At 42.0% G+C, this 25,235-nt stretch overlaps 1 protein-coding gene across 3 annotated transcripts in view; it reads left to right on the top strand.

The window, feature by feature from the left end:
- Nucleotides 1–25,235, top strand: part of CUX1 (cut like homeobox 1) — a 356,348-nt gene that overhangs the window by 95,351 nt on the left and 235,762 nt on the right. For all 3 annotated transcript variants that reach the window (XM_075854200.1, XM_075854199.1, XM_075854198.1), the window contains exon 3: nt 14,796–14,843. In XM_075854200.1, the coding sequence (XP_075710315.1) occupies nt 14,796–14,843 (48 nt within the window). The remainder of the gene's footprint in view (nt 1–14,795; nt 14,844–25,235) is intronic.

Genomic DNA, 25,235 nt, shown 5'->3' with positions numbered 1-25,235 from the left:
GGATCAAGTGGTGTGGGATGATTGTGAGTTTCCACCTGTTCGTCAATGTGCCAGTTATCGCCACTTGTCGCCAACTGAGAGGGACAGAATCCTTAAACTGAGAGACCTTAGTTTATCACTCTGGCAAATCACTACGCACGGGGGCTGTGATGTCCCGAAGGTTGGGAGAACAGCAACGAACGGGAATGACAACAAGAGGTGCGCGGAGGTGAACCTCTTCATGGACAGAGCATCTGATGGGATGTGAAGCCCAATTTTTTCCAAAGCTCAGGGCGGCAACCTGTTTTGACACAAACCATCAGAAGCATTTGCACAAAGTTGGACTAAGTGCCAGACGTCCAGGTACAGTTGTTCCATTGACCACATGCCACCGCTCTCAAAGGCTATCATGGTGCACAGCAATGGAGGCTGGAATGGAGGTCTATCCTCAGCGATGAGTCACGCTTTTATCTTGGACGCAACGATAGCCAGAGATTGGTCTGGAGACCACGTAGGCACTGCCATGAAGAGGCCTTCACACAAGAACGTCACACCTGTCCTACTCCCGGGATAATGGTATGGTATGACATAATGTACAGTAGCCGGACCCCTTTAGTTTTTATTTCAGGTGCACTAACAGCTCAGCGTTACATTGATTTGGTCGTGGAACCAGTGGTACAGACATTTCTCCAAAGTGTCCCAGAAGCCATTTTTCAACAGGACAATGCAAGGCCGCATGTTGCTCGTGCTACTGTGAGCAGCCTGCATGGCCTAAACGTGCTACCATGGCCTGCAGCATGTACCGGACTTGTCTCCTATCGAGCATATTTGGGACGTCATTGGTCGGCAATTGCAAAGGGAACTGCCAGCAGCCAATCTTGATGATTTGCGTTTCCAAGTGCATTCAGTGTGGTATAACATTCCTCAGACAACCATTAATAACCTCATTGATAGCATACCAAGGCGTGTTAGTGCGTGTATTTCTGCTCATGGCGATCATACTCGATACTGAATAAATCAAGATGTTTGGAATGTTTTGTTTCCATTTTTTTTATCATTTGTATATCATTAACATGTCTATCGATCCTGTGATTTCCATAATTCCAAAACTTTTTCTTCTTGGTGGAGCAATTTCAATGTTGAGGAGTGTATATTTGAAAATGGGTTTTGTAAACCAGACAGCCCTTTTAAGGGCAAATGCGGCATGGGCCCTATATTCTACCAACAGTGCCTGCAGAGATGTGATTTCCTCTCCTCAGCCTTGGTAGGATGTTCCCTAATATAATATATATACAGTGGTTCTGTGATTTCCCATTAAATGTTAATGTCACTTTTCAAAATGGTGACATGGGGAACATCTGGTTCACACGTGAATGTATGAAGCCAAGTGGTTCAGCTTTTTCTGCTGCCAACGTACATATTTTGTGTTCGTATCGTGAAAATATTTAGTCTTGTAGGTCAGCTGTCGGTAATAGGTTAGCGGTATTTACTGGGCATCCACTCTTTATTTAATGTGCAGATGAATAGCACGGTTAATAAAAGAATTATTGCTGGGTACTCTGACATTTATGTCCTTGGATTCCAATAAAGAATTGAAATTATGAATAGCTGATGGTTTAAATTGATGTTTTATGTTGAACACTAGCTGTAATTTGCCCTCTGAGGATTGTTATACCGAGAAACAGATGGTTTTTCAGAGTAACAAATTGCTTGAAGTATATATATAGAACTGGCTTTGAAATACTTTCACCTTCAATTGCATGGAAATCTGATCCAGTTTAGACGCTTCCATTATGAAAAACAGTCCCCGATACCTTCCTTTTATTATTAGATTGCATTATAATCTCATTTACCTGTTTTATTATGTTTGTCTTGATTTTATGGCAAGCATTTTATCTTCTGCCTTTTAAGACAAAAGTTATTAGGCAGCGACTTATGATTATCAGAGTAAACACAGACAGATATTGAAATGTACATGTTTAAAGGGCCACAACCCTAAAGTAACAGCTTCTAAGTGTGGCTTACAAAAGAGCAGCTAATAGGTTTCACATGTGTTCCTGGGGGTTCGCAGAACTGGACATATGTGAGATAAAGTAGTGATCATGGAGGCAGGGATTTTCTTCTGAACTTCCAGTCAGTCATCCCATTGAATAATACACTCGGCCTTTCCCCAATCTAACATGGCTGATGACCGTGAACAATAGATCATATTCAGCGTCACAGAAAGTAGATTTAATTTTCGTATAATCGTTCGAATGCAATAGTTAATCGCCACGGGTAATAGCGAGAAGTGATCGAATGATAAATCTGTGGATCGACCACTTTTACTTGAGTCGAAGATTATTGTTAGTGTACGGCCACCTCCCATCTAAAGCTATAAATCTAAAATAGGTCATAGCTCAGTCAAAATGTATTGTTTTTCTAAATAAAAAACACTGCTGTAATCTACATTACAGCGCCGATCACATTATGTAGAAGATAGGCCACTTATAATGTGGTGACAGAGCCTCTTTAAGGGGCTATCCCAAACAAATAAATAAATATTCATTGTCAATTTTAAGTTCTGATTCCCAGGCAGAAGTGAAGGTCTACTGGAAGGCCTAAGTATAATTAAAAGCTTTTATGAGTCTTCATTCACCAATAAATATATTGCATTTTTGCTTATTTTTGGCACCAAAGATTTACTCCATGAAATGTAAAAAGATTAAAAAAGCCTGTGTACAGATGTGTTGGTCCTGATTCTTTTCACAATAAAAGTGCATCGATCTGAATTTATAATGATATACTCTCTGATTTTTAGTTAAAAATTCAAATTAACCTTTTATTCCCCAACACACTTTATTTTCAATTAGCCATTATTATTAACTCAAGGATGGAGAACAAAACTGATCTTTTCATGGTATGTGTCCCTGAATTAATTTACCAACCTAATACTGAATACAGGATGTCTAATGATATCCCCGCCTAAGGTGCCGCCATGGCCCACAGGGTAATGCCGACACATGCCTATAGTTCATGAAAGGCGAAAGTTTTTCAATAACAGTGAAGTTTTTCTCTCAATATACATTCTGCGAAGGAAACTTTTAGCTGTCCTTTGTGTTTTGTTTCTTTTGTACCTGCATGAAAGATTATTTCAGCTGCGATCCTCTATTATAGTTTGCTATAGTAAATGTGCAGACCTGTCATACACATGATCCTCCTTATAAGCATGCTTTATCCTTGCTCTACTAATTGAATAAAACATAAAGGACAATCCCGTGAGAGATTACAATCTTAAGTAGTAATGTTAGGGAATTAAGTGTGTTTGCTGCATTCTGCTGCCACCCTCCAGCAAGGAGCGTATTAAGCATACTATTCCTGTTACATTAAAATGCCCTTTTGTCCGTACTTGTCCCAGGCAGCAGACAACCTATCAGAAGGGCATTTCAATTAGACCTTGATAAGTGAAAGGTATTTGCTAATCTTTGGTGGGTGTGCGGAATGGCTCATGTTCAAAGAAGTGAAGAAATGCATCAGGAATCCTGGCTCTGCTCGTTTCCCTTCTTTGCTGATTGTCAGGAAATGGCACATTAATTTGTCTGGCTCAGTAATAGCCCTCGAAAGATATAGGCAGTAAGACCACTACTGCTTCATTATTGTTACTAATTTTAGACGTTTTAAGGAAAACCTTATCCATCTAGGATTTATGTGCAAATTCTCCGTTTAAAGTCACTCTTGATCTCCTTTTCTTCTTTTTTTAATTCATATACACATTACTTTGTTGTGTGTTGAGTCCTAGATTATTAATTATAATTTCATATTAATACTAATTACAAGATGGATTTTTTTTAAAATTGATAGAAAAAAATGTTATTTATTTTTAGACCCAACCCAAATATGCTAACCAAACCTGACCTTCGGCTAGCTGTCCAAAAATCTTAAGTAGGCCTGACCAAAATGCCTGGCCCTGTAGGTCCGCCCTGAAATACTAAGTAGGCTGGACTCCCTTTAGCACCTATATACAGTCAGTACTATTTTTTTTTTTATATTAATTATTGAGAATGAAACTGTGCCGTTGTGTATTTGTGTGGATGCACCATACAGTCACTATTACAGTGTTTGTGTAGCACTAACATAGTCTGCCTTTGTGTCATGTTTCTTTTTTGTGCATTTGATGATGAGCATAATGGGGGACACTCTCTGGTGTCTTTTTTTTTTCATTAATGATTTTGTGTATTTAGTCCGGACAATTATTATTACGATTGCTCAAAAATGTACAAATTATTGATAATTGTTGTGTTAAATCAGCCTTTACTACCACCTTTAGCAGGAATCCTTGCAATTTAATTCTTCCTATAATTAAGTAATGGACAAAATTGTTGGTACCCTTCCGTTAAAGAAGGGAAAACCCACAATGGACACTGAAATAACTGGAAACTGACAAAAGTAATAATAAATTTTAATTGACTGAAAATCAACAATTGTAAATCGGACATTGCTTTTGAATTGCAGTTCAACAGAAAAATGTAAAAAAACAAAACTAATGAAACTGGCCTGGACAAAAATGATGGTCCCCTTAACTTAATATTTTGTTGCACAACCTTTTGAGGCTATCACTGCAAACAAACGATTTCTGTAACTCCCAATGAGACTTCTGCACCTGTCCACAGGTATTTTGGGCCCCTCCTCGTGAGCAAACTACGCCAGCTGTCTCAGGTATGAAGGTGCCTTCTCCAGACTGCAGGTTTCAGCTCCTTCCACAGTTGTTCAGTAGGATTTAAATCAGGGCTCCTAGACTTCAGAATAGTCCAATGCTTTTCTCTTAGCCGTTCTTGGATGTTTTTAGCTGTGTGTTTTGGGTCATTATCCTGTTGGAGGACCAATAACCTGCGACTGAGACCAAGCTTTCTGACACTGGGCAGCACATTTCGCTCCAGAATGTCAAAACCTAACCAAGACTGATAATACAAATGGTAACCAAAGAGCCCAGAACAACTTCCAAAGAGATTAGAGGTGAACTCCAAGGTCAAGGTACATCAGTGTCAGATCGCACCATCCGTTGCTGTCTTTGCCAAAGTGGACTTAATGGAACACAACCATGGTTGAAACCACTGTTGAAAACAAGTCATAAAAAAAGCGAGACTGGAATTTGCCAAAATGCACATTGACAAGCCACACAGCTTCTGGGAGAATGTCCTTTGGACAGATGAGACAAAACTGGAGCTTTTTGGCAAGTCACATTTGCTCTATGTTCACAGACGCAAAAATGAAGCATACAAAGAAAAGAACATTGTACCTACTGTGCATCATGGGGGACGCTCGGTGATGTTTTGGGGCTGCTTTGCTGCATCTGGCACAGGGTGTCTTGAATCTGTGCAGGGAAAAATGAAATCTCAAGACTATCAAGGCATTGTTTAAAGGGAATGTGTCGCTAGAATGTTTTTTTTTTTGTCCAGTTAAACAGTTAGTATATAAATGATTACACATTGTTTTAATTTTTTTAATTTTTTCAGAAGTCAGGAAATATTATAAATTAGATTCTAATTTATAACATTTCCATGTGCTGGTCACTAGAGGGAGCAATTCCCAAAATTGCAGCATTGGCATGTGGTAAAGCATCCTCATTGCTTTATGCTGCAAATTTGGAGTAGACACACTCGCTCTGGTGTCTCACACAATCCCCCCTCCTTTATCCTGGCTAGTGCCAGGAGAAAGGAGGGGGTTGAATGTTCAAACCTCCTACACTGTGTGCTGCCATTTTCTGAGCGAATGCACAGTGTAGGAGGATTAGATACAGTGGTAATCAGACAGTATAACACTAACATACACACACATCACATACACAAACATAACTTACCTGCTCCTGCCGCCTCCGCCCTGGCGATCCTAGTCCTTGCGTCTGCGCTGCCTTCAACATATGGCCGGAAGCCGCGACCGGAAGTCGTCATCTTACTGTCCGGCCGCAGCTTCCGGTCCACATGAAAATGGCGCCGGATGTCGCTCTACCAAAGACCTTCCTTTTGGTCTGTGTGGGAGCGGCCCATGCGCCGTTCCCACACAGACGGCGTACGCTATAGTGAATGGAACGGCTCCCGTTCGCATTCTCTATGGGAATGTATGTGCCGTATTCCATCTCTGTATGTGTCATTAATCGACACATACAGTGATGAAAAAAAAATTGGCAGCCCCCATAGAGAAGTAAAAGAAAGAAAAAAAAGTAGAAAGTACAACACAAATAAATAAAATTAATTTTAATGACATACTAAAAGCAATGTTATATATAAAAAAAAATTTTTTCCGTGACACCTTCCCTTTAAGTTCTTTCAGTGACCGTTGTGGGTTTTCCTTTCTATAACACAAGGGTACCAACAATTTTGTCCACGACTGTAGATATTGGTCTTTTTCATCGCGTTTGAGGAATTCTAGCTCCTATTTGGAGATCAGCCCTGATTCAGACACATCGACATATTCTTCACTCAGCTTCCCCTTTTCCAAATAATATATTTCGTGTATGGATCAAAAACCAAACTGTGATAAATCTGATATGATAGAGGCATATGGAATGTGGGCCAATACTTTATCGCAGCACAATACGCACTGTAATACATGTATGTAAAGTACTTTAATAACCGTTTTATTTGAAGGGCTATATTTTCATTCAAACCGACTTTGTTATTCTTTGTCAGCACAGTACTGTTCTTCGGTGGATGGACTGTTTTTTGGGGTTTTTTTTTTGTGGGGGGTGAGGGTTTGCATCAGCACATCATCCATTTTTAGGATAATTTATAGTTTCCATAAATATACACCAATATAAAAAAGAAAATGTTCCCTCAAAATCTATAATTAGAGGTTATAGGTCTTTATTTTCTTCCACCAAAGGTTGAAATAGTATCTTTAGATTCTAAAACCCACATTTGAAAGTTAGCGGTATAATCCATAGTGTGGTATTTAGATAAATTACGGATGAATGGAGAAAAATATACGTTTGAAGACTTTGCTCATAAGAGGGATGTGTTGTTTTTTTTTAGCATTTTGTTCTTCAATAGTGTCAACTGGAAACATATGGAAGAGTGTGACCTAAAAGCACGCTAGAGGGGCATGGATAATAGATTTGCACAGGTTCACCATGATGCCGATTAGCAGAACACAGGGAACTCAAAATGACACTTTTTCTTTTGGTTTTTCACATCGTATATCATTATGGATCCGGTTTTCTACATCTGTTGGGGTAGATTAATCATGCAAAGGAAAAGAAGAGTTATTCATAGCAACCGATTTTATGCTTTGAAGGGTCTCTTAGAAGGTACAGATTTTCCTTGCAGAGACCTAGCTAGTATGGAGTCTTGAAGGAAAACCACATGGTTTCTCTCACAGCGAACCTGAGCCCTACTCTGTAATGATGTGGAGCAACAAATCTGAAAGATGGCGGTCTACAGATGCTTGGTTCTAGTTTGGCTGATAACCTGAGTCATATTTCAAGACTTTATAAATCGTCGACATTGACTTACAGGGTAGCTAACTATGGAGGGCACTAGAGAAACCCTTTTCTTCTTTGCAAAGGGTCTCTGAAAAATGAGAACTGTAGACCGATCAGCTACTTTATGTTCAGGAAAACCACTGTTCTGTACATCTTTATTTATCAAAAGTGAGAACCCTAGAGCAAAGAAGAAGGGAAACCTTGCCTAAGGGAGTGTTTCCCTTTGCTTTGATCTGTTCCCACTTTTGATGAAGAAACCTATACAGGAAAACGGTCTCGTGAACATTGAGCTTGCCCATACCTACTAGATTAATACCAGCAGATTTTGGCCGGGTCTATTGTCAAGAATTCACAAATTGAATCAAATTGATTGGGCAAACGAGATTGTAGAAATAAATGAAAAGTAATGTAAACTATTGGGTTGACCTATGTGGAAGCGGTTTTCCAGAATTTTATGTTTAGGATAGTCCTACCCCCATGATTATCAGAACTAAGGATACACAGCCCTTGCTATGTAGGCTAAACTGCGGTGCCAGACACAGCTGCGTGGACATGGACGTTGCTATGTCTGGTATTACAGTGAAAGGGTAGCAGCACTTTAGTGGGTGCCATGGCCACCTTGTTCTCCTGATTGGTAGGAGTCATTGGGGGTCAGACTGATCACACATTGATGACCTATAAATGTAAAATTCTGGAAAACCCCTTTAAACATTTGTATTTCCATTGGCCACCGGTGGTTGTTCTGGGTTGTCACACCTGCTATTGCTTTGTAGTTTTTGTTTATTGCTTTAAAGGATGCCACACAGTGTCTGAGTGCAATGTTACTGTTGACCTTAATACCATTATATTGAAGAACCTTGCGGTAATTTAGAGGAGCAAATGAGGGTTGTCTGTGAAGACTTCTTAGAATTAGAAATACATTGCCCCTTAATGTTTCTGAGTTCAGTTTCTTTTGTACTCTGAGCTATTGCTGCCTTTAGGACGCCGTCTTCTGTAGCACGCTATCGAATTTAGATTGCGATAAGGAAACTATTAGTAAGCTGAGCGTGCGAAATGCAAACACAATTTAAAGCTCTTCCTGTGGGTCCTGCACATCCCTTTCTTAGACATGATAAATTGTGCCTATTTCAGTTGCCTTTTATACTTTTCCTATACTTCGTAAAGTTCGGCTCAATGGAATGAAAGGGAATAGAACCAAAGAATATTAAGCAGAGAGGCTGACTTCTGCAGATGAGGAGTCTCTCTTGGACATATGTTCATGAAACATAAAAAAGTGTGGGAGAATCTACCGTAATATAATGGTGTATGCTATAATGGTTCCGCTCATTCTGCGCAGTAAGTCGTGACTATTAAATAAAGTGCCGTTCTAAATGTTCGCTGTGATTTCTCTTTAAGAAATGATTCCCGTTCTCTCCGCACATCCAGCTCTAATCTAGTTCTGGATTGTTGCCCTGCGTTTGTCTGGAAACACATGGAAAAAGTCCTGGCTATGAACCATGCTTACAACACATTTTGCCCTTCTGCATTTTGATTCTCCCACATAACAGGTGGCTGCATAAACATTTAGAAAATGAACAAGTGTCGTATGCTGCATGCACCTGTGAGCAAATACCAGGTTTTACTGGAAATCTGACGTAACCAACTATACGGAATAGTAAAAATATGAGAAAAAAAAAAAAGAGCAGAATGCCCCATCCACTATTGATCTTCTCATGTTTTCTCACCAAAGCCGTCTCGATGCCAGTCTTCTGTATTCTTTCACTTATTGACCGTGGTGAGGTGAACAATGGCCTGTTCTCTTAAGTTTGCATTCAGCGTACATAGAAGTTGTATAAATATCACAAGTTATGTAAGCATCAAAAGCTGTCCAGACATCTTGTGCAGGTCTTAGAAAGGATCCCGTAGATTGGCATCTAGGAATACAGAGGTTGCACTTGGATTGGGTGTGCTACAAATTGTGTAAGGCCACAAAAATGTCAGTAGCAAATTTCACCCTTTGCAAGGCAAAGGCTATAGATGGATTTGTTGTAGATTTTAAATCCAGATTCCGCACCAAGCATTTCCGGCAAACTATTGTGCAGTGCGGTTGAATGGGATTTTTTTAAAACCCCATTCACATCTCGGAAAATAATATTGCAGATTTTAGGGCTTGCTGACAACTTAAAATCTGCAGCATGCTCTATTGTGCTGTGGAAGGGTGGTGGATTTTGTCGCAGATTTCACCCATGCCATTACAAAACTTAAAAATCCAAGGTCAAATCTTCGTCATAGTCCACATCGTGCGTTTCCACCCTGTGTAAACCTAGACTGAGGGTCAAATCCACTCTTAAAATCTGTCACCGCCACAAGTAACCGCATTCACTTTAATTGTACTGTACTTTGTTGTAGGTTGTCCGTGCGGAATCCGCGCCAGAAATCCACAACACATTCGTCATGCCTGAACATGGCCTATCTTAATGTCTATCCCGTGAACTTATTATCATCAGAACTGTCTAAGACCTCAAGCACACATCCGTTGCCAAACATATGGCCGTAAATCACGGATCCGCGAAAGATGGACTTCACACGGATGGCTTCCATGTACGGTCCGCTGTTTTAATGGACCAAATGAATAGAGAGGCCGAGACTGATCCACAAAAACCAGGAAGAGGACCTGTTCTATTTTTCGCGGAACGGATGCACGGAACCATTAAAATAACGGAAGTGTGCATGGCCCCGTAGAAATGAATCGGTCAGTGCGCTAACCGGTAAAAAAAACGGATAGCACCCGGAAGCGTTTCAATGAAGTGTGCTTGAGGTCTAATTTACTGGGGAATTGCTACTGTATATCTATGTGTACTACTATGTGGGAATCCTCTGCTGCCCCTACAATGAGCTTTCTTACAAGCTGACTGCTCTGTATGTGCATTTAGAGGGTAAATGTGTGTATGTATTTTCGTTGCATGCATCTTCGTCTAGAATTGGCTTCGGTATGGCGTCATTAGTACAGGATCAAGACTGGTTTTTCCAACAAAGGTGCTCTTCCCCATCTGTTTACATTCGCTGCAGCACATTCCTTTTTTAACAAGCCAAGAAATGACGAGGATTATCTGTATCTGATATGTCATCCCATTGGGGTCATGCAGTGAAAGGTCAGTTTTCGTGTACAGATTTCATACATATGCGTTAACACATTCCTCCGTGGCAGGGCGGTCCAGCTGTTACAAGGCTTACACTGTAATTCATTACCCATGAAATTCATAAGGGTTTGTGCTGGATTGCTATATACATTGTAGTACGGTCAGTTTAATTCTGGACTGAGAGCGTTGTCCGTCACTATAGGCCGCCGAGTATTCGTGGTTCTGCTCTAGATTTACCTGGCTGCTCAGCATATGTGCAATAGCGCAATTCTTCTGTTTAATCATTGCTTTGAAAAATAGGTCAAGAAGAGAAATCTACATCTCCTCCTAGTAAATAATTAAAGCTAATGGAATTTTCACAAGATCTGTGAGGGGGAATTTCTGTAGGCTGTGAACGGCTGCAGATCAAGGTATTTTTTATTTATCACTGCAGCCGGCACAAAAGTACCTGGTAAATGCACTTAAAATCTCCACATTTTATTTATAAAGCTGATGAACTTAAAGAGGCTCTGTCACCAGATTGTGCAACCCCTGTCTGCTATTGCAGCAGATCGGCGCTGCAATGTAGATTACAGTAACGTTTTTATTTTTAAAAAACGAGCATTTTTGGCCAAGTTATGACCATTTTCGTATTTATGCAAATGAGGCTTGCAAAAGTACAACTGGGCGTGTTGAAAAGTAAAAGTACAACTGGGCGTGTATTATGTGCGTACATCGGGGCGTGTTTACTACTTTTACTAGCTGGGCTTTCTGATGAGAAGTATCATCAACTTCTCTTCAGAACGCCCAGCTTCTGGCAGTGCAGCACTGTGACGTCACTCACAGGTCCTGCATCGTGTCGGCACCAGAGGCTACAGATGATTCTGCAGCAGCATCGGCGTTTGCAGGTAAGTCGATGTAGCTACTTACCTGCAAACGCTGATGCTGCTGCAGAATCAACTGTAGCCTCTGGTGCCGACACGATGCAGGACCTGTGAGTGACGTCACAGATCTGCACTGCCAGAAGCTGGGCGTTGTGAAGAGAAGTGGATGATACTTCTCATCAGAAAGCCCAGCTAGGAAAAGTAGTAAACACGCCCCGATGTACGCACATAATACACGCCCAGTTGTACTTTTACTTTTCAACACGCCCAGTTGTACTTTTGCAAGCCTCATTTGCATAAATACGAAAATGGTCATAACTTGGCCAAAAATGCTCGTTTTTTAAAAATAAAAACGTTACTGTAATCTACATTGCAGCGCCTATCTGCTGCAATAGCAGATAGGGGCTGCAAAATCTGGTGACAGAGCCTCTTTAAATAAACTTATTGACTAATTAGAAAGTATCAGAGTTGTATGGGGCGGTCATGTACAATGTAGGATTTCTCCTTTGTATGGCTAACAATACACATATATGGACTTCTGGAAATATTAAAAAAAAAAAAAAAGTACTGAATTATATATTGAATTGTTTTTGTTTAGTTGTTAAAACGTAACGGTATTTTTCCATAATCGATATATATCACCTATCCACAGAAAAGGGGATAAATATCTGATTGTTGGGGGTTTGACCTTTGACCGCTGAGACCCCCACCGATCCCAAAATTGGGCTTACGTGGCCGTCCCTGTGAGCCACATATGAATAGAGCGGTACTGCGCATGCTTGGCCACTGCTCTATTTATTTTCTTTCAGGCTGCTGGACGTTATTTCCAGGAGCCCCAAAGAAAGTGAACGGTGCGCCGACCGAGCATGCGCTGTACTGCACGATTCATATGGAGCGCACAGGGGCGGCTAGTTAAGCCTGTTCTAAGGTGGTCGGACCCCCACCAATCAGATATTTGGATAGGTGACGAATATTGACTATGGGAAATCTGGGTGACAATATGACCTTCATTATAATTTGAAAAGGTAAATTTGCCTAGTTATTCAGCAGTATGGGAGCAGGGTTGTACTATTGCATGATTCTACAGATTTTTCACTCAGAGATCTGAAAAAAACAGGTAACAACCGACGTAGAAATTCTCATGTCGGCCATGGCTGAAAATAGGCTACTTTTGACAAGTGTATATAGTAAAAAAAAAAATGGATGTTGAATCCTTTTAGGCCGGCAAAACCATTGCTACAACAGTACAAAAACATGTTATTTTTATTTATTTTTATAATTCTTATGTTGGTTGTACTCTAACTTTTTGCACAACCTTCGTGAGACTTTAAAATGATTAACTTTTAGACTATTTATATGGAGATGTGTGACTACCTCAGGAATGTGCACGTGAGTCTCTGCCTCCTCATTGCCATTAGTGAACATAGAACTCACAAACGTGTCTGCCTTGAAAAAAAGGAAAATCTATCTTTTTATATATATGTTGAGATAGCTGTGTCCAGTAAGGATGTGTATTGGGGGAGTCTTTGTGTGGCATGTAGTATTGAGTTGTTGGATCAATACACAATTGATGCTCCCATAGGCTCTATTAAACAGTTAATTGGCAAGTTACGACATATAAAAGCTTATGTTCAAGCTGCCGGGATAATCGCTTGAAGTAGGATTCTACCTAACACTAATGCCATGTAACAAATTGTACGTACCTGCTCAGCTACTGTTTTTATTGTCTAGACTTTCTACCGGCAGAATGATCTGTAACGGACCTAAGAGCGGTCTGATCGTTGCTCATTTCTACATTCTAGTGCAAGCTAATATATTGTGCAGAATATTACTTGCTATACAATTTATTATATGATCTTAATATCTGAATAATTATCTGAGGGGTGATAATATAATGCAGGGCTTCAGGGAATTTCATACCTTGTATTATATTTACAGATCTAATTTATATATAAATTGTGTGGTTTGCACAGGTATTGATAAGTGTGTAATGCAGGTTTTGAGGTGAAATACTCATTGGCAACCCATTTCCATGTCCTCTATTAGGGTATATGGACATCGTAAATGGGGTCTTTCACTCATGACCCCCCTCTGAACCAGAACAAAGAGCCGCTATGTGAAGCTTCCGCTCTGCCAGACTTGGCTTGTCTATGCATTGCACGGTTGGCCATTAATGGAATACATTTCCCCGGCATTGGCCGCTAACAACTCATTTTTGAGCGCTAGAGGAGCCGGACCCGTGGCGAATGCTGATCTGGCTTCTACTTAAAGGGGTTGTCCAGGATTAGAAAAACATTGCCTGTCCATAGCTTGTGTGTCGCTGCAATACCGGGCACAACCCATCGACAGGTGTGGCGATGTTACTGAAAGAAAGCAGACATTTTTTTCTTATCCTGGACGGATTACCAGCACTCTCTCCTTCAGTGTAGAAAATGTATACAAAACGTTTAGCTAAAGGCAGAGGGTTACCCCTTTAAGAAGAAATCTTTACTCATAGCTAGAAATATGTAATCCACTATGTACAATTGTGAGCGGATACCGTTCTTTATATAATATTTATAATATTATATACATATAGTAATGGCCTTTAGGTTTTTGCTTATATAGTGTATGAAAAAAAGGTCAAAGAATTTTATTTTTTTACATTCTGCTTTTTTTTATCGTATTTGATTTCTTTACTTGAAAGCCGTCTACAACCGAACGGATGGTTGGGGCAAAAATGCATTCATTTTTCACCATGTCAAAATGTAATAAGAAACATGAACAAAGGTGCCTAGGCAACTTCGTAACTATTGAAATGGTCTGTGTTGTCTTATATGTCAGCAATACAATGATGAGATATGTAAAGCTTTTGAAGTTCCGTATTATAAAAAATAAAGTTGCCTGTTTAGGAATGGCGTGTAGTAGCTGCCAGTGAATTAAGCTTAGTATGAGTAGGTTTTAAGAGCTCCCAATGATCGTGGTTTGGGGGGATGGGGGATTCCTGCCAAAATGGGGGTGGGGGAGATACACTTGGCTGGAGCTTGTCTTTAAAATAGAACTGGAAATGAAGGACGGCCACTAGAGACTTCAAGCTGCCAAGATCTAAACATGGCCTGCTATTCTGCCATTCGCCTGGATTAGTAACAAAAGTAATAATTTCATTGCCAGAAATGTTATTCTATGGGGTATATTTAGGATTACTTCTCCTATGAGATCTATAGTGTGTAAGTATGCAATATTTTCATGAGCATAAGAGACTTCTATGGGATTTGCCAAATGGAGGCACGTCTAGCTAACGTCTGGTGACGGGGATTTTGATGAAGATGTCATTTTGTTTCTGCTGATTTCTTATAATGTGGATTTCACAAAACTAATTATTGTCTCTGTTCTTCACAGGACTTGCGCAAACAGGTAGCTCCGTTGTTAAAGAGTTTCCAAGCAGAGGTAAGACCACTTTAAGTCTAGCGTTGTCAGCAGAAAATGTTTATTGAGGGAAGTTTTATGATTTTATTACATTAAGTGCATTATGATTCATCCATACCAGAACCCATGCATTAAAGGATAAAAAATGTAAATACATTATATGGCTCATTAATTGATGTATATGTATGTAGTCCTTGTATTCATTGACATTTGCTGTGTAGACAATATACACATAGATGTGTCCCTCATTGTCCCAGCTTTATCAAAAATTAATGGTTGAGTAGGTGTTGTCTTTGATGGGCAGTACCATTTGTCCAGAGTATATTTCACATACAATTTTGCTAAATTATATAGCAAAACTATTATTTAGTATGTCAGTGACATTATGATGTGACAAACTAGTTACAAGGTGTAGCAGTCTAGACACGGGCAATATAATTTGCATAAATTTAATTTTTAGTACATCATGTAAAGTGATTTTAATTTTGGTGCTAAAATTCTGCATTTTGTTGGTACTAAGGCTATGTTCACACCTGCGTCGGTGTGTTCAGTTGGAACAAAACATGGGAACAACGGAAGCACTACGGACACTGCCAGTGGCCGACGGAAACCATTGACTTTAATGGGTTCTGTCGGGGTGTACGTGATTTTACCGGAGACTATATCGCAGCATGCTCCGCTATTATCTCCGGTAATCTCGGCCGGATCTGCAGCGTTGCCTCTAACGGAGCCTCCAACGCAGATGTGAACGAGGCCAGTGCCAAAGGTACGCAGGATTTTTGAGCATGGCTAAAGGGGTCACATGCATTTGCCCACAAGAGCATTGTTGAAGTTGGACACTAATAAGACTTGACTCGCAGTCTTCATCTTAATTTATCCAAAACATGTTCAATAGGATTTAGGTCAGAGCAATGTGGAGGACAAACACATGCTTTTAAGCTAGAAAACCTTTCCTAAACTATTGCCGCAGAGTTGGATGCGCCCAGTTCCCTACAATGTCAATATGTGCAGTTGTGGTAAAGTTGTTTTACAGGTGCTTCAGCCCCTTCACTGTTGTTGCAGACACAGTGGTGCATCCTAAGACCATCATTTGACATTCCTGGAAAAACGCCCATTGAAAATTTCCTTTGCTGGAAATAATGTGGTATCTTCCTCCTGGCATCCGCCTAACCCATATTTGTCCGTTAGACTGTCAAATGTTTAGGCAAGGGGGGCGGAAAAACAGTGGCGCATCGCATCACGTTATTTGGTCACGCCCTTTACCACCCCATTAATTATGTAAACTACACCATCCGCACAAGAAGGAAAATAAAAGTGGTACGGAAAAAACACCTAACTACACCGTCAAGAACAGGAGTCACTTTTTCATTCAAGGACAACAGTACGCTGCCACTATGCCAGTGTCACGTAGGGTTCGTGGACCCACTGGGCCGTACCGCCTTGACGGTATGGCAGCTGGCCAACAGGGCGCAGGTTAAAGTCTATAGTTCGTATAGGGTACCTGTGGCAGCTCGGAAAGTAGCAAGGCAGGCTCGGCTGGGACTAGGCAGCAGGCAGACGTCAGGCATGGTTAAGCAGGACAGGCGTGGTATACAGCACAGCACGGCTCTGGCTCAGCACAGCACTCGACCAGGATAGCACGGGATACAGGTAACAGGATCAGGAACAGGAACACTGGAAAACACTAGGAGACCATCTCATAGACAAACTTAGGGAACGACAAAAACGCTCAGGCATAGAAGCAAGGGGTTGAACCCCTCTTATAGTCCAGGGCACTCATGGGCTGATAGTTCATTAAAGTCCGGTGCGCGCGCCGCCCCTTTAAGGGCGGGCATGAGCTTGCGCGCAAACACCCTACGGGATCAGGCCAAGGTGAGTGGAAGCGAGCGCTGGCGTCTCCTGAGGAGGAGACTGGGGCCAGCGCTCGCCTACCCATGGCTGCGGCCGTCAGGGGTAGAGTGAACCTGGCGGCCCGCAGCCACGGACATGACAGTCAGCACCAATATAACCAATAATACCGCCATATAGTGGCCACATACCAATTCTACATTGGCACTCTGCAGAGTGATATCACCCTGCAGACCATACAGTGACTATATGGTGGTCAAATACCAATTCTACACTGGCGCTTTGCAGAGTATTATCACACTGCAGACCATAGAAGAGAATGCAGTAATGATTAGACGCAGTTACAAGCAGAATACTCAACAATTAAAGAGGACCTATTAGCTCTCCTAACATGTCTGTTTTAGTAAATACTTGTATTACCCATGAAATAACAATTTGTATCAGTAAGGAGGACAGTGAAAGGAGCAGTGGTCGAGCATTTGCTATACCACTCCATTCAAAGGCTATGGGAATGACGGAAACAGCCGAGTACAGCTCTTGTCTGTTTCCATCATTTCTATAGACATTGAATGGTGCGGTGGGCGCATTCAAGCTCCTCCTCACTTCTGGGGGTGTAGTAAGGAGGAACGAGGGGGTTCGGGAACCTCCAATCTCATGATCATAAGGGTATGGAGTTGGGCCCCCTTTTGCACTTATTACAGCTTTCACTCATCTGAGAATGTTATCCACAAGATTTTGGAGTAAATCTCGTTTACCTCCGTAATCTCGCGAGATTTCGTATCCGTTGCTGGAATCTCACAGAAAAGAGTCAGAAGTGTCAGGATTCTGAATACACATGACGTCCAGGCTGGATGGTCATGTGTATTCATTATCAGGACACTGGATTAACGTTAATCAAGCAGAATCGCTGTGTATGTGGCTGCAGATCATGTTCTAGTAAGAACGCGATTCTGCTGTCTAAATGAATGGAGAGGAGTGCATGATGCCGATTGGTCAGTGTCATGCACTCCTCTGTACAACGCCCACTTGCTCGAAAGTAAAAATACGCCCACTTGGGCATTAAGAAAGCTCATTAGCATTAACCAAAATCGCTTCTAACGTTGTGAAAAAAGATCGTTTTTTTAAATAAAAAGCACTGCTGTCACCTACATTACAGCGCCCATCTCCTTATGTAGGAGACCGGGCACTTATAATGTGGTGACAGAGCCTCTTTAAGCCTTCTGTGTCTGACATCGACCATTGCATAGCTTCCGTTGCCCGGAGGCAGCCGGAACAGCTGATCGGTGTAGGGTCCAGGTGTTGGAACCCCACGATCATATACTGATGACTTCTTCTGTGGATAGGTCCTGATTTTTCCCCTAAGCTGGACAACCCCTTTTAAGCATTTTAATTTTGTCTGCCTTAAATTTTTGTATTTCAGCCGTTGTCCAGCCTAATCTAATGCAAAATGGGACCAGTGTTTATTTGTGTCTGCATTCACCATTACATCATGCTACTCCTAACAAGTGCATTACACAATTACAAGTATTACATGCGCTGCGTGATAGAAGAGAACACGGGTGGAGTATAAATGGCCAAGATGTTTTTTATGAGTTCAAGGCTGTCACTTCCTCCCAGTGGTACCAGAGTAATTGAAAAATAGAAGAGAATTCGGCTCCAGACCCTATTGTGTGTTTTGCTGTTATTTTCTTTTTTTATTGTTTCATGCTTATTCCCTCTCGAACCAAACTCCTTTCTCTAAATGGGGACAGGAGCAGAAAATCCCCGCAGCTTGTGCGAGAAAACTGCAATTTTTTTTTTTCCTAAAAGCTTTTCTTCCTCAGTCTCCCTCCTTGAGGGAAAAATAATCCCTCCATAATGCGGCGGCTTGCCTTGCTAGCTCAGTAAATTCTGATTCATTCTCTTCATTGCCTAACATACTTCTGAAAGTCAATATTTCATCGCAATCATCTCCGTTTCAAATGTCAGACCTTTGCATAGGCAATTGAGGAAGTTCGCCATATTAACTTCCTGCTGCGTTACAAAGCTCTAGCATGCCAGGTAGAACGTGCTCGCAGTATCAAAGGTTCCCTGTGTAGGGCTAAACACCTAATTAATAGGATTCCGTCTAGCAGGTTCATTCAATGATGGCTCTATTAAGGGCGCTCTCAGATCTACCATTCTGTTTTCAGGCCAGCTCCATAATTGAAAACATATTTTCTTCTCCCGAGCTGCAGCTGGTTTGGTTCTGCTCATGCAGAAAAGGATATAACCTTGCATAACATAGGAAATGAACGGTTGAGAGAGAAGCCAAATTCAATTTCAGTCAGATATTTCGAGGATAAGTCCATGATCTATGGAAGCAGGGGAATGAAAAGTGTGTGTGTGTGAGGAAAGGAGCCTATTCAGCAGTCTATTAATCACGGCTGGCCTGGACTATGCTTTGTGCTCTCACATTAGTAGTGATTCTTCTACAAAGGCTGGAGAGGTGCCAGATATATGCCGAGTTAACCTCTTAAGCATCATCTGCTACTTGCTGCTCAATGGATGTTACGTTGTGAAATACGGTTGGGTGCTGCGGCCAGAGGGAAAAAGTAAAGCACTGTTCGCAGCCATCTCACACACAAACACGTGAGCCTGTAGTGAAATGCAAAATGTGGAGACGGTTAGAAGAGGCCAGGCTTTAGCATTGCTATTTCCGTACCTTTTCGGATATATGCGTGAAGATATTTGATATTTAGACATACAGAGCATGGTTGAGCAATGTGCAGTTCTGTCGTTACTTGGTCTCAACACTGAAGGCCTTTTTTCTGATTCTGCAAAAAAATTAAAAAAGTAGTCTGGGTTTATAAAAGGCCCCCATCTTTATTTGAAAGATATTGTAGTTTAGCAGAAATAAGGTGCGAGTTCACTTTGAACCTTCTTAGATTAGTAAATTGGGGAACTGCCATTATTAGAATTGCTCTGGTTAGGGGCTGCTGGGGGAATTTACATTCTCCCCTGCTTCCTTGCTGTTGATGGTAATTTAAGGGTGTTGTCTTATCCAGACAGCCCCTGTCCATATGACCTTATTAGGGCATATGAACACCAAACAGGGGATACCCTGCTCAGGACCCACTTTATGAACCAGAACGACCACCATGTAATACTGCATACTACATCGGATGCTGTAGGGAAAATGCCTGCCTGGGTTCCCCTGGTGAAATGGGTTGCTTGTCAGGGTGCTGGGAGTGGGACCTAGGGCGATCAGCTCATCGCCCAAGGGATTGCATTCCGAAAGGGGTTGTCTCTGATAAGATTAAAGATTGACTCACATGGGCTGATAGTGTGCCACACGCGGCACAACCGCACTCTGTTTGCCAAGAATTTCCACGATTTTCGATGTGGTTATTGGCTATGTGGTTTATTAACAGTTAAACACGTATTTCACGTGAAAAACACTACGCGGCTAAAAACACATGCAATTTTGCCACCCGTTTTTAGACCACACGGCACTCCACTGGCCATGTGAATCCGCCCAAAAGTCCAACTCCATACAGTTGCCCAAATTTCAAGTGTAGCACCAGTGTTCCCCTACCCATCCTTCCTCGTGTACAGAAACGTGGCTGCTTTAACTGTCATGTGCCTCGGTGTAATATTGAGGGAACACTGTGGTCACCAGGGTCCAGAAGTCAAAACTAGATTCTTCTTGTTTCTTTTACTTTGCAGAGCCGCTGTTTTGTTAGTCAAGGAAAGACAATCAGTAGTGTCCACAGTTTTCCTTCCAGACCGGGACAACTTAAACAGCTTTACAGTGTGAGGACTCCTCCAAACATCTCTTCCTCTCCGCTTCCTGTACTTTCGGGGGAGGGGTCTCCTGTGAATTGGAAGAGAAACTTTTGGGTTAACTGCAATCATTCGGTTCAAACATTCTCCAAAGACCCGACATAAAACATAATACCTAATCAATCATTTTTATGGATTTCTTTTCCCAGCAGTACTACTAATATGGCAGCGTGCCTTTAATCCTGTATGATGCAAAGTGTGTACCTCAGTGACTGATAATGATGTGGATAGATCTGGACAACACCACTTCTCTTCTGACTGTAGTTCTATGTTTGCCAATATATTGGCTGGTAACACTGAGGATTTTACATAAATTGGTGAAGTCAAAACGTGACTTTTAAAAATATATGAAAGGGATGTTCTGAGTCTTCATTTACGTGTCACAAGAATCACAAGTTTAGGGATTTGTGCGTGTCGATGAGTAATCCATGCAGCGTAGAACCTGGTGCTGAGCTTTTTACAGCTGGAGGGCGCCAGGACGTTTTATTTTGCGCAAATTCATTGGAATGCTGCAGGGTGATTTGAGGACAGTGGAGGCAGAGGGTGATGTTCACGATGGCAACGTCTGCTGCTTCTAGCTGTGGTAGCAAGTCCGCTCTAGATTATTCTAGTGCTATCTGCTAGTCACTTGTAGCAGGGAAATTATCTGGAATTTCATGGTTCAGTCTTGTGACTGAGTCTTATCTCTTCCCTACAAAATATGCTTTATTTAAACATTTCTGCACATAAAACGACGTATAACTCGGCACATGGAAAAGAATAGTTTGTATAAACCTAGAGATTAGATAGGTATATAGAGGAGCAGAAGATTGGCGGAGAGAGATGAACTGGTGGAGAGAGTGTGACATGTGTTTATATAAGATTCTTTGCACGGTCAAATATATGTCTTTATTGTCACTGGTATAAATGGGTTAAGAGTGGTAATAGTTCACTTTCAGGTCTGTTTACTGGTGGAAGGACTCATTTCGAAACTTGACTCCGCAATTATTGAAGTCTGTTAAGTGAACACTTAAAGAGTACCTGTGGTTTCGGAAAAACTTTTGATATGTTATAGAGACAGATCAGAAGTCTTGATCGACGGGGGTTCGGGTGCTGAGACACACACCGTCGCTGAAACAAAGGTGCAGAAACGATCAGTTGAGCTTCCTGCACCTTCCGTGGTGATCGTCGTTCCTCGCTAGGCTGAAGATAGTGACCCTAACAAAAACCCATATCAATGATTGGTCTGTGCAAAATAATTTAATCAAAACCTATACACAAAAACACGATCGTGTTTATAAATATACCCAAAAAAATATATAAATCTTTATTTTATCATACATCATAAAATAGACAGGGATACATTAAAACCAACAAAACCTGCACATAAAAGGAGAAAGAAGCAGAAGGTGGATGACCTGGATGTGCAGACTGTGTCAAGGATATATATATATATATATATATATATATATATATATATATATATCCTTGACACAGTCTGCACATCCAGGTCATCCACCTTCTGCTTCTTTATAACCCACGCCGAAGAGGACCAGTCCCAGGACACCACTGCAGACTCCACGCGCGTTTCACCAAGGCTTCGTCAGGGGGTTCACGCACGTCGGGTCGGCAGTGGTGTCCTGGGACCCTCTTTGGCGTGGGTTATCTGGAAGTTCTACTGTGTACCTACTGTGTTACTGGAGATATTTGTATTCACTACATGTGGGATTATTGTGCTATATATGTGTTTTGGAGCAGCGTGACTGTCCCCTTAAGTTGTAATTATTTGATCATATATAGCCAGCTTAGCTCCCTTGATGGCTATGCTTCCTTAAAACGGATTTGTCAACTTTGTATGCTGCCCTATGTAAGGGCAGCATATTACAGCTACAGGTCCATAGCCAAAACGACACATAAAAATGTTGTAGTTATGAGTCCTAGCAGTTATAAGAGGAACACTCCCCACGCAGGCTGGTGATGGACAGGCTGCGTGGGGAACTCATGGAATGATATTTCGTCCCATGTGACATTTGCAGCTTGTGATTGGCTGCAGCTGTCACATGGAACGAAACATCATACCTGAAAATGGCAGCACAGACACCAGACGGTGGGTATGATTTTTTAAATAAACTCGAAAAAGCATTAAAAGTTGGCACCACAGGTTAATTTGTGCACGAAAATTTTCCACAGTGTGTAGATGAGACTTTTAAAATCTCATTCACTTTGCTTCTGCTGTAATACAGTGTGGATTTTCTGCCCACAAATCCGGATGGAAAATACACAGCAATTCCACTACATATGAACGTAGCCTAACTAGAAGTCCGCTGTATTCTTTCAGTGCTCCTATTAGCCAAACAACCATACCTCCCAACCGCCCCGGATTCAGCGGGACGGTCCTGGATTCCAGACGGTGTCCCACTGCTCTTTGCTTCAGCATTCACTATGTGAAGCGGCCATGACAGGCACGATGCAGTGACGTCATTGCTACTTTAAGAGCTGAGCCTGGGTAAGCCCTTGACATGATGTCGGGCTTTCAACTATGTAGTCCCCAGCCAGAGCAACGCAAGCTCTCTGGCCGGGGGACTCCTGTCTTGGGAAAGGGACGTCAGAGGCTCCTCCTGGAGCGGATTACATGGCCAGAGCGATGCCGATGCTCTGGCTGGGGATTCCACCCCAGGAGGAGCCCTTGACATCACTGTCCATATACGTATAGTGATGTCAGGGGCTCCCTCCAGGATCGGAATCCCTGGCCAGAGCGTTTACGGCGTTCTAGCCAGGGATTCTACTCCTAGAGGGAGGAGCCCCTGTCCAGGAGTGGATTTCCAGGCCAGAGCATTGCTGACGCTCTGGCCGGGAATTCCGTTCCTAGCGTAATCCCCGGCCACAGTGTGGCCGATGCTCTGGCTGGGGATTCTTCTCCTAGAGGGAGCTTCAATGGTACTATCTACAAGGGGTGGTAGCGCTACCTACAGGGGGGGGGCTGGTGCCATCTTAAAGGGGCATTTGACACTATATGGGCACTGTGTGGCACTATCTACATGGGCACTATGACACTATATGGGCATTATCTATATGGGCACTGTGTGGCACTACATGGGCGCTGTGGCACTATGTGGGCCCTTTCACTTTATATGTGGGCATCGGCACTTGGGAGCATTATACTGTATGGGGCAGCTGTGAGTGCACTATACTGTATGGGGGCAGCCATGGGGCATTATACTGTATGGTGGAAGTTATGGGGGAATTTGTGTGGGCATTATACTGTATAGTTGCATCTGAGTGGGCATTATACTGTATGGGGCAGCTATGGGGGGTATTGTACTGTATGGGGGCATCTGTGGGGGCACTATGCTGTATGGGGCAGCTATGGGGCACTGTACTGTGTGGGGGCAGCTATGGGGCATTATACTGTGTGAGAGGCACTATGGGATCTTATACTGTGTGGGGGGCAGTTATAGGGGCATTATACTGTGTGGGGGGTTTATGGGGCATTATACTGTAGTGAGGCACTTTGGGAGCATGATACTGTGGGCTGAATCGGGTTTGTGTGAGAGGGGATTGGGCAGGCTTAGAGGTGTAAAAATTGCTGCGTTGTCCTTCTTTGCGATACTTCAAAGTTGGGAGTTATGAAACAACACATTTTTTTATGCCGTTTTGGCTACTGGTGCTACAGACCTGTAGCTGTAATATGCAGTCCTCACACAGCTGACATAGCTATATCATAGCTGACAGATCCGCTTGAATCAATAATAGGACTATATCAATGAGAGAAGTTTGTTCTCTTGGGAATATTCCTCATATCTCATGAAATGACTGATTCTTGTGTCTAGGTGATAGTGTGGAATTTGATTAATGGTAAATTACGATTTAGTACAATTACCTTGAAGTAGTTTCAGCCAGTTCACTTGTTGCTTGTGTAATGAAGCTGTGGCAGTACAATAACATGAGCTCTACATAACGTAGGCATGACTAGCAATTGAATATGAAATATAATGTTTAGAAATTGTGAAGCTTCTTGCATCTCTGAAATTGAACCATAATTCTCTCAATTGAACTAAACGGCAGACAATTGCTGTAGGCTCCTTAGACGCCAAATGCCGCTCTTTATTATAGAAATAGGCGCGTTATTGTAAACCACTTTTACTGATTCACATTTAATTGAAGTCTATTTATGTGATAAAGGAATACAGACATTTATGCAGGAAAGTAATTTTTACCCCGATCTTGAAATTGCGTTTCCTCATTTACCAATGCTGACTTTTAGGCCTCTTTCACACAGGCATATTTTTGTCAGTATTTTTCAGCCAAAACCAGGAGTGGATACAAAATACAGAAGGCGTACAAATCTTTACATTATACTTTCTTTGTTTATTTTCCATTCCTGGTTTTGGCTTCCAAATACTGATGCAAAATACTGACAAAGGTACTGCCTTGTGAAAGTGGCCTTAAAGGTGGGTTCTCCGGGCATTTTTTATTGATGGCCTATCCTTAGGCTAGGTCATTAATATCAGATTAGTGGGGGCCAAGTCCCAGCACCCCCACCAGTCAGCAGACTGATTGGGCCATCGCTGTGGCCTCTTCACTGTTTACCAGATACAGCGCCGTACACCTTTATAGCAGCTGTGCCTGGGATTGCAGCTCAGACCCATTCACTTGAAATGGACCGGAACTGCAATCCCAGGCACAGCCGCTACGGAATTGTACGATGCTGTGCCTGTAAACGAGGAAAAGGCTGCAGCGAAAAACGCTGTGGCCCCATCAGTCAGTGGGGTTGCCGGGAGT

Source organism: Rhinoderma darwinii, chromosome 2 (assembly GCF_050947455.1).
Source record: "Rhinoderma darwinii isolate aRhiDar2 chromosome 2, aRhiDar2.hap1, whole genome shotgun sequence".
NCBI lineage: Eukaryota > Metazoa > Chordata > Amphibia > Anura > Rhinodermatidae > Rhinoderma > Rhinoderma darwinii.
Note: the sequence above shows the minus strand (reverse complement) of the source record. Positions and strands in the feature narration are given on the sequence as shown.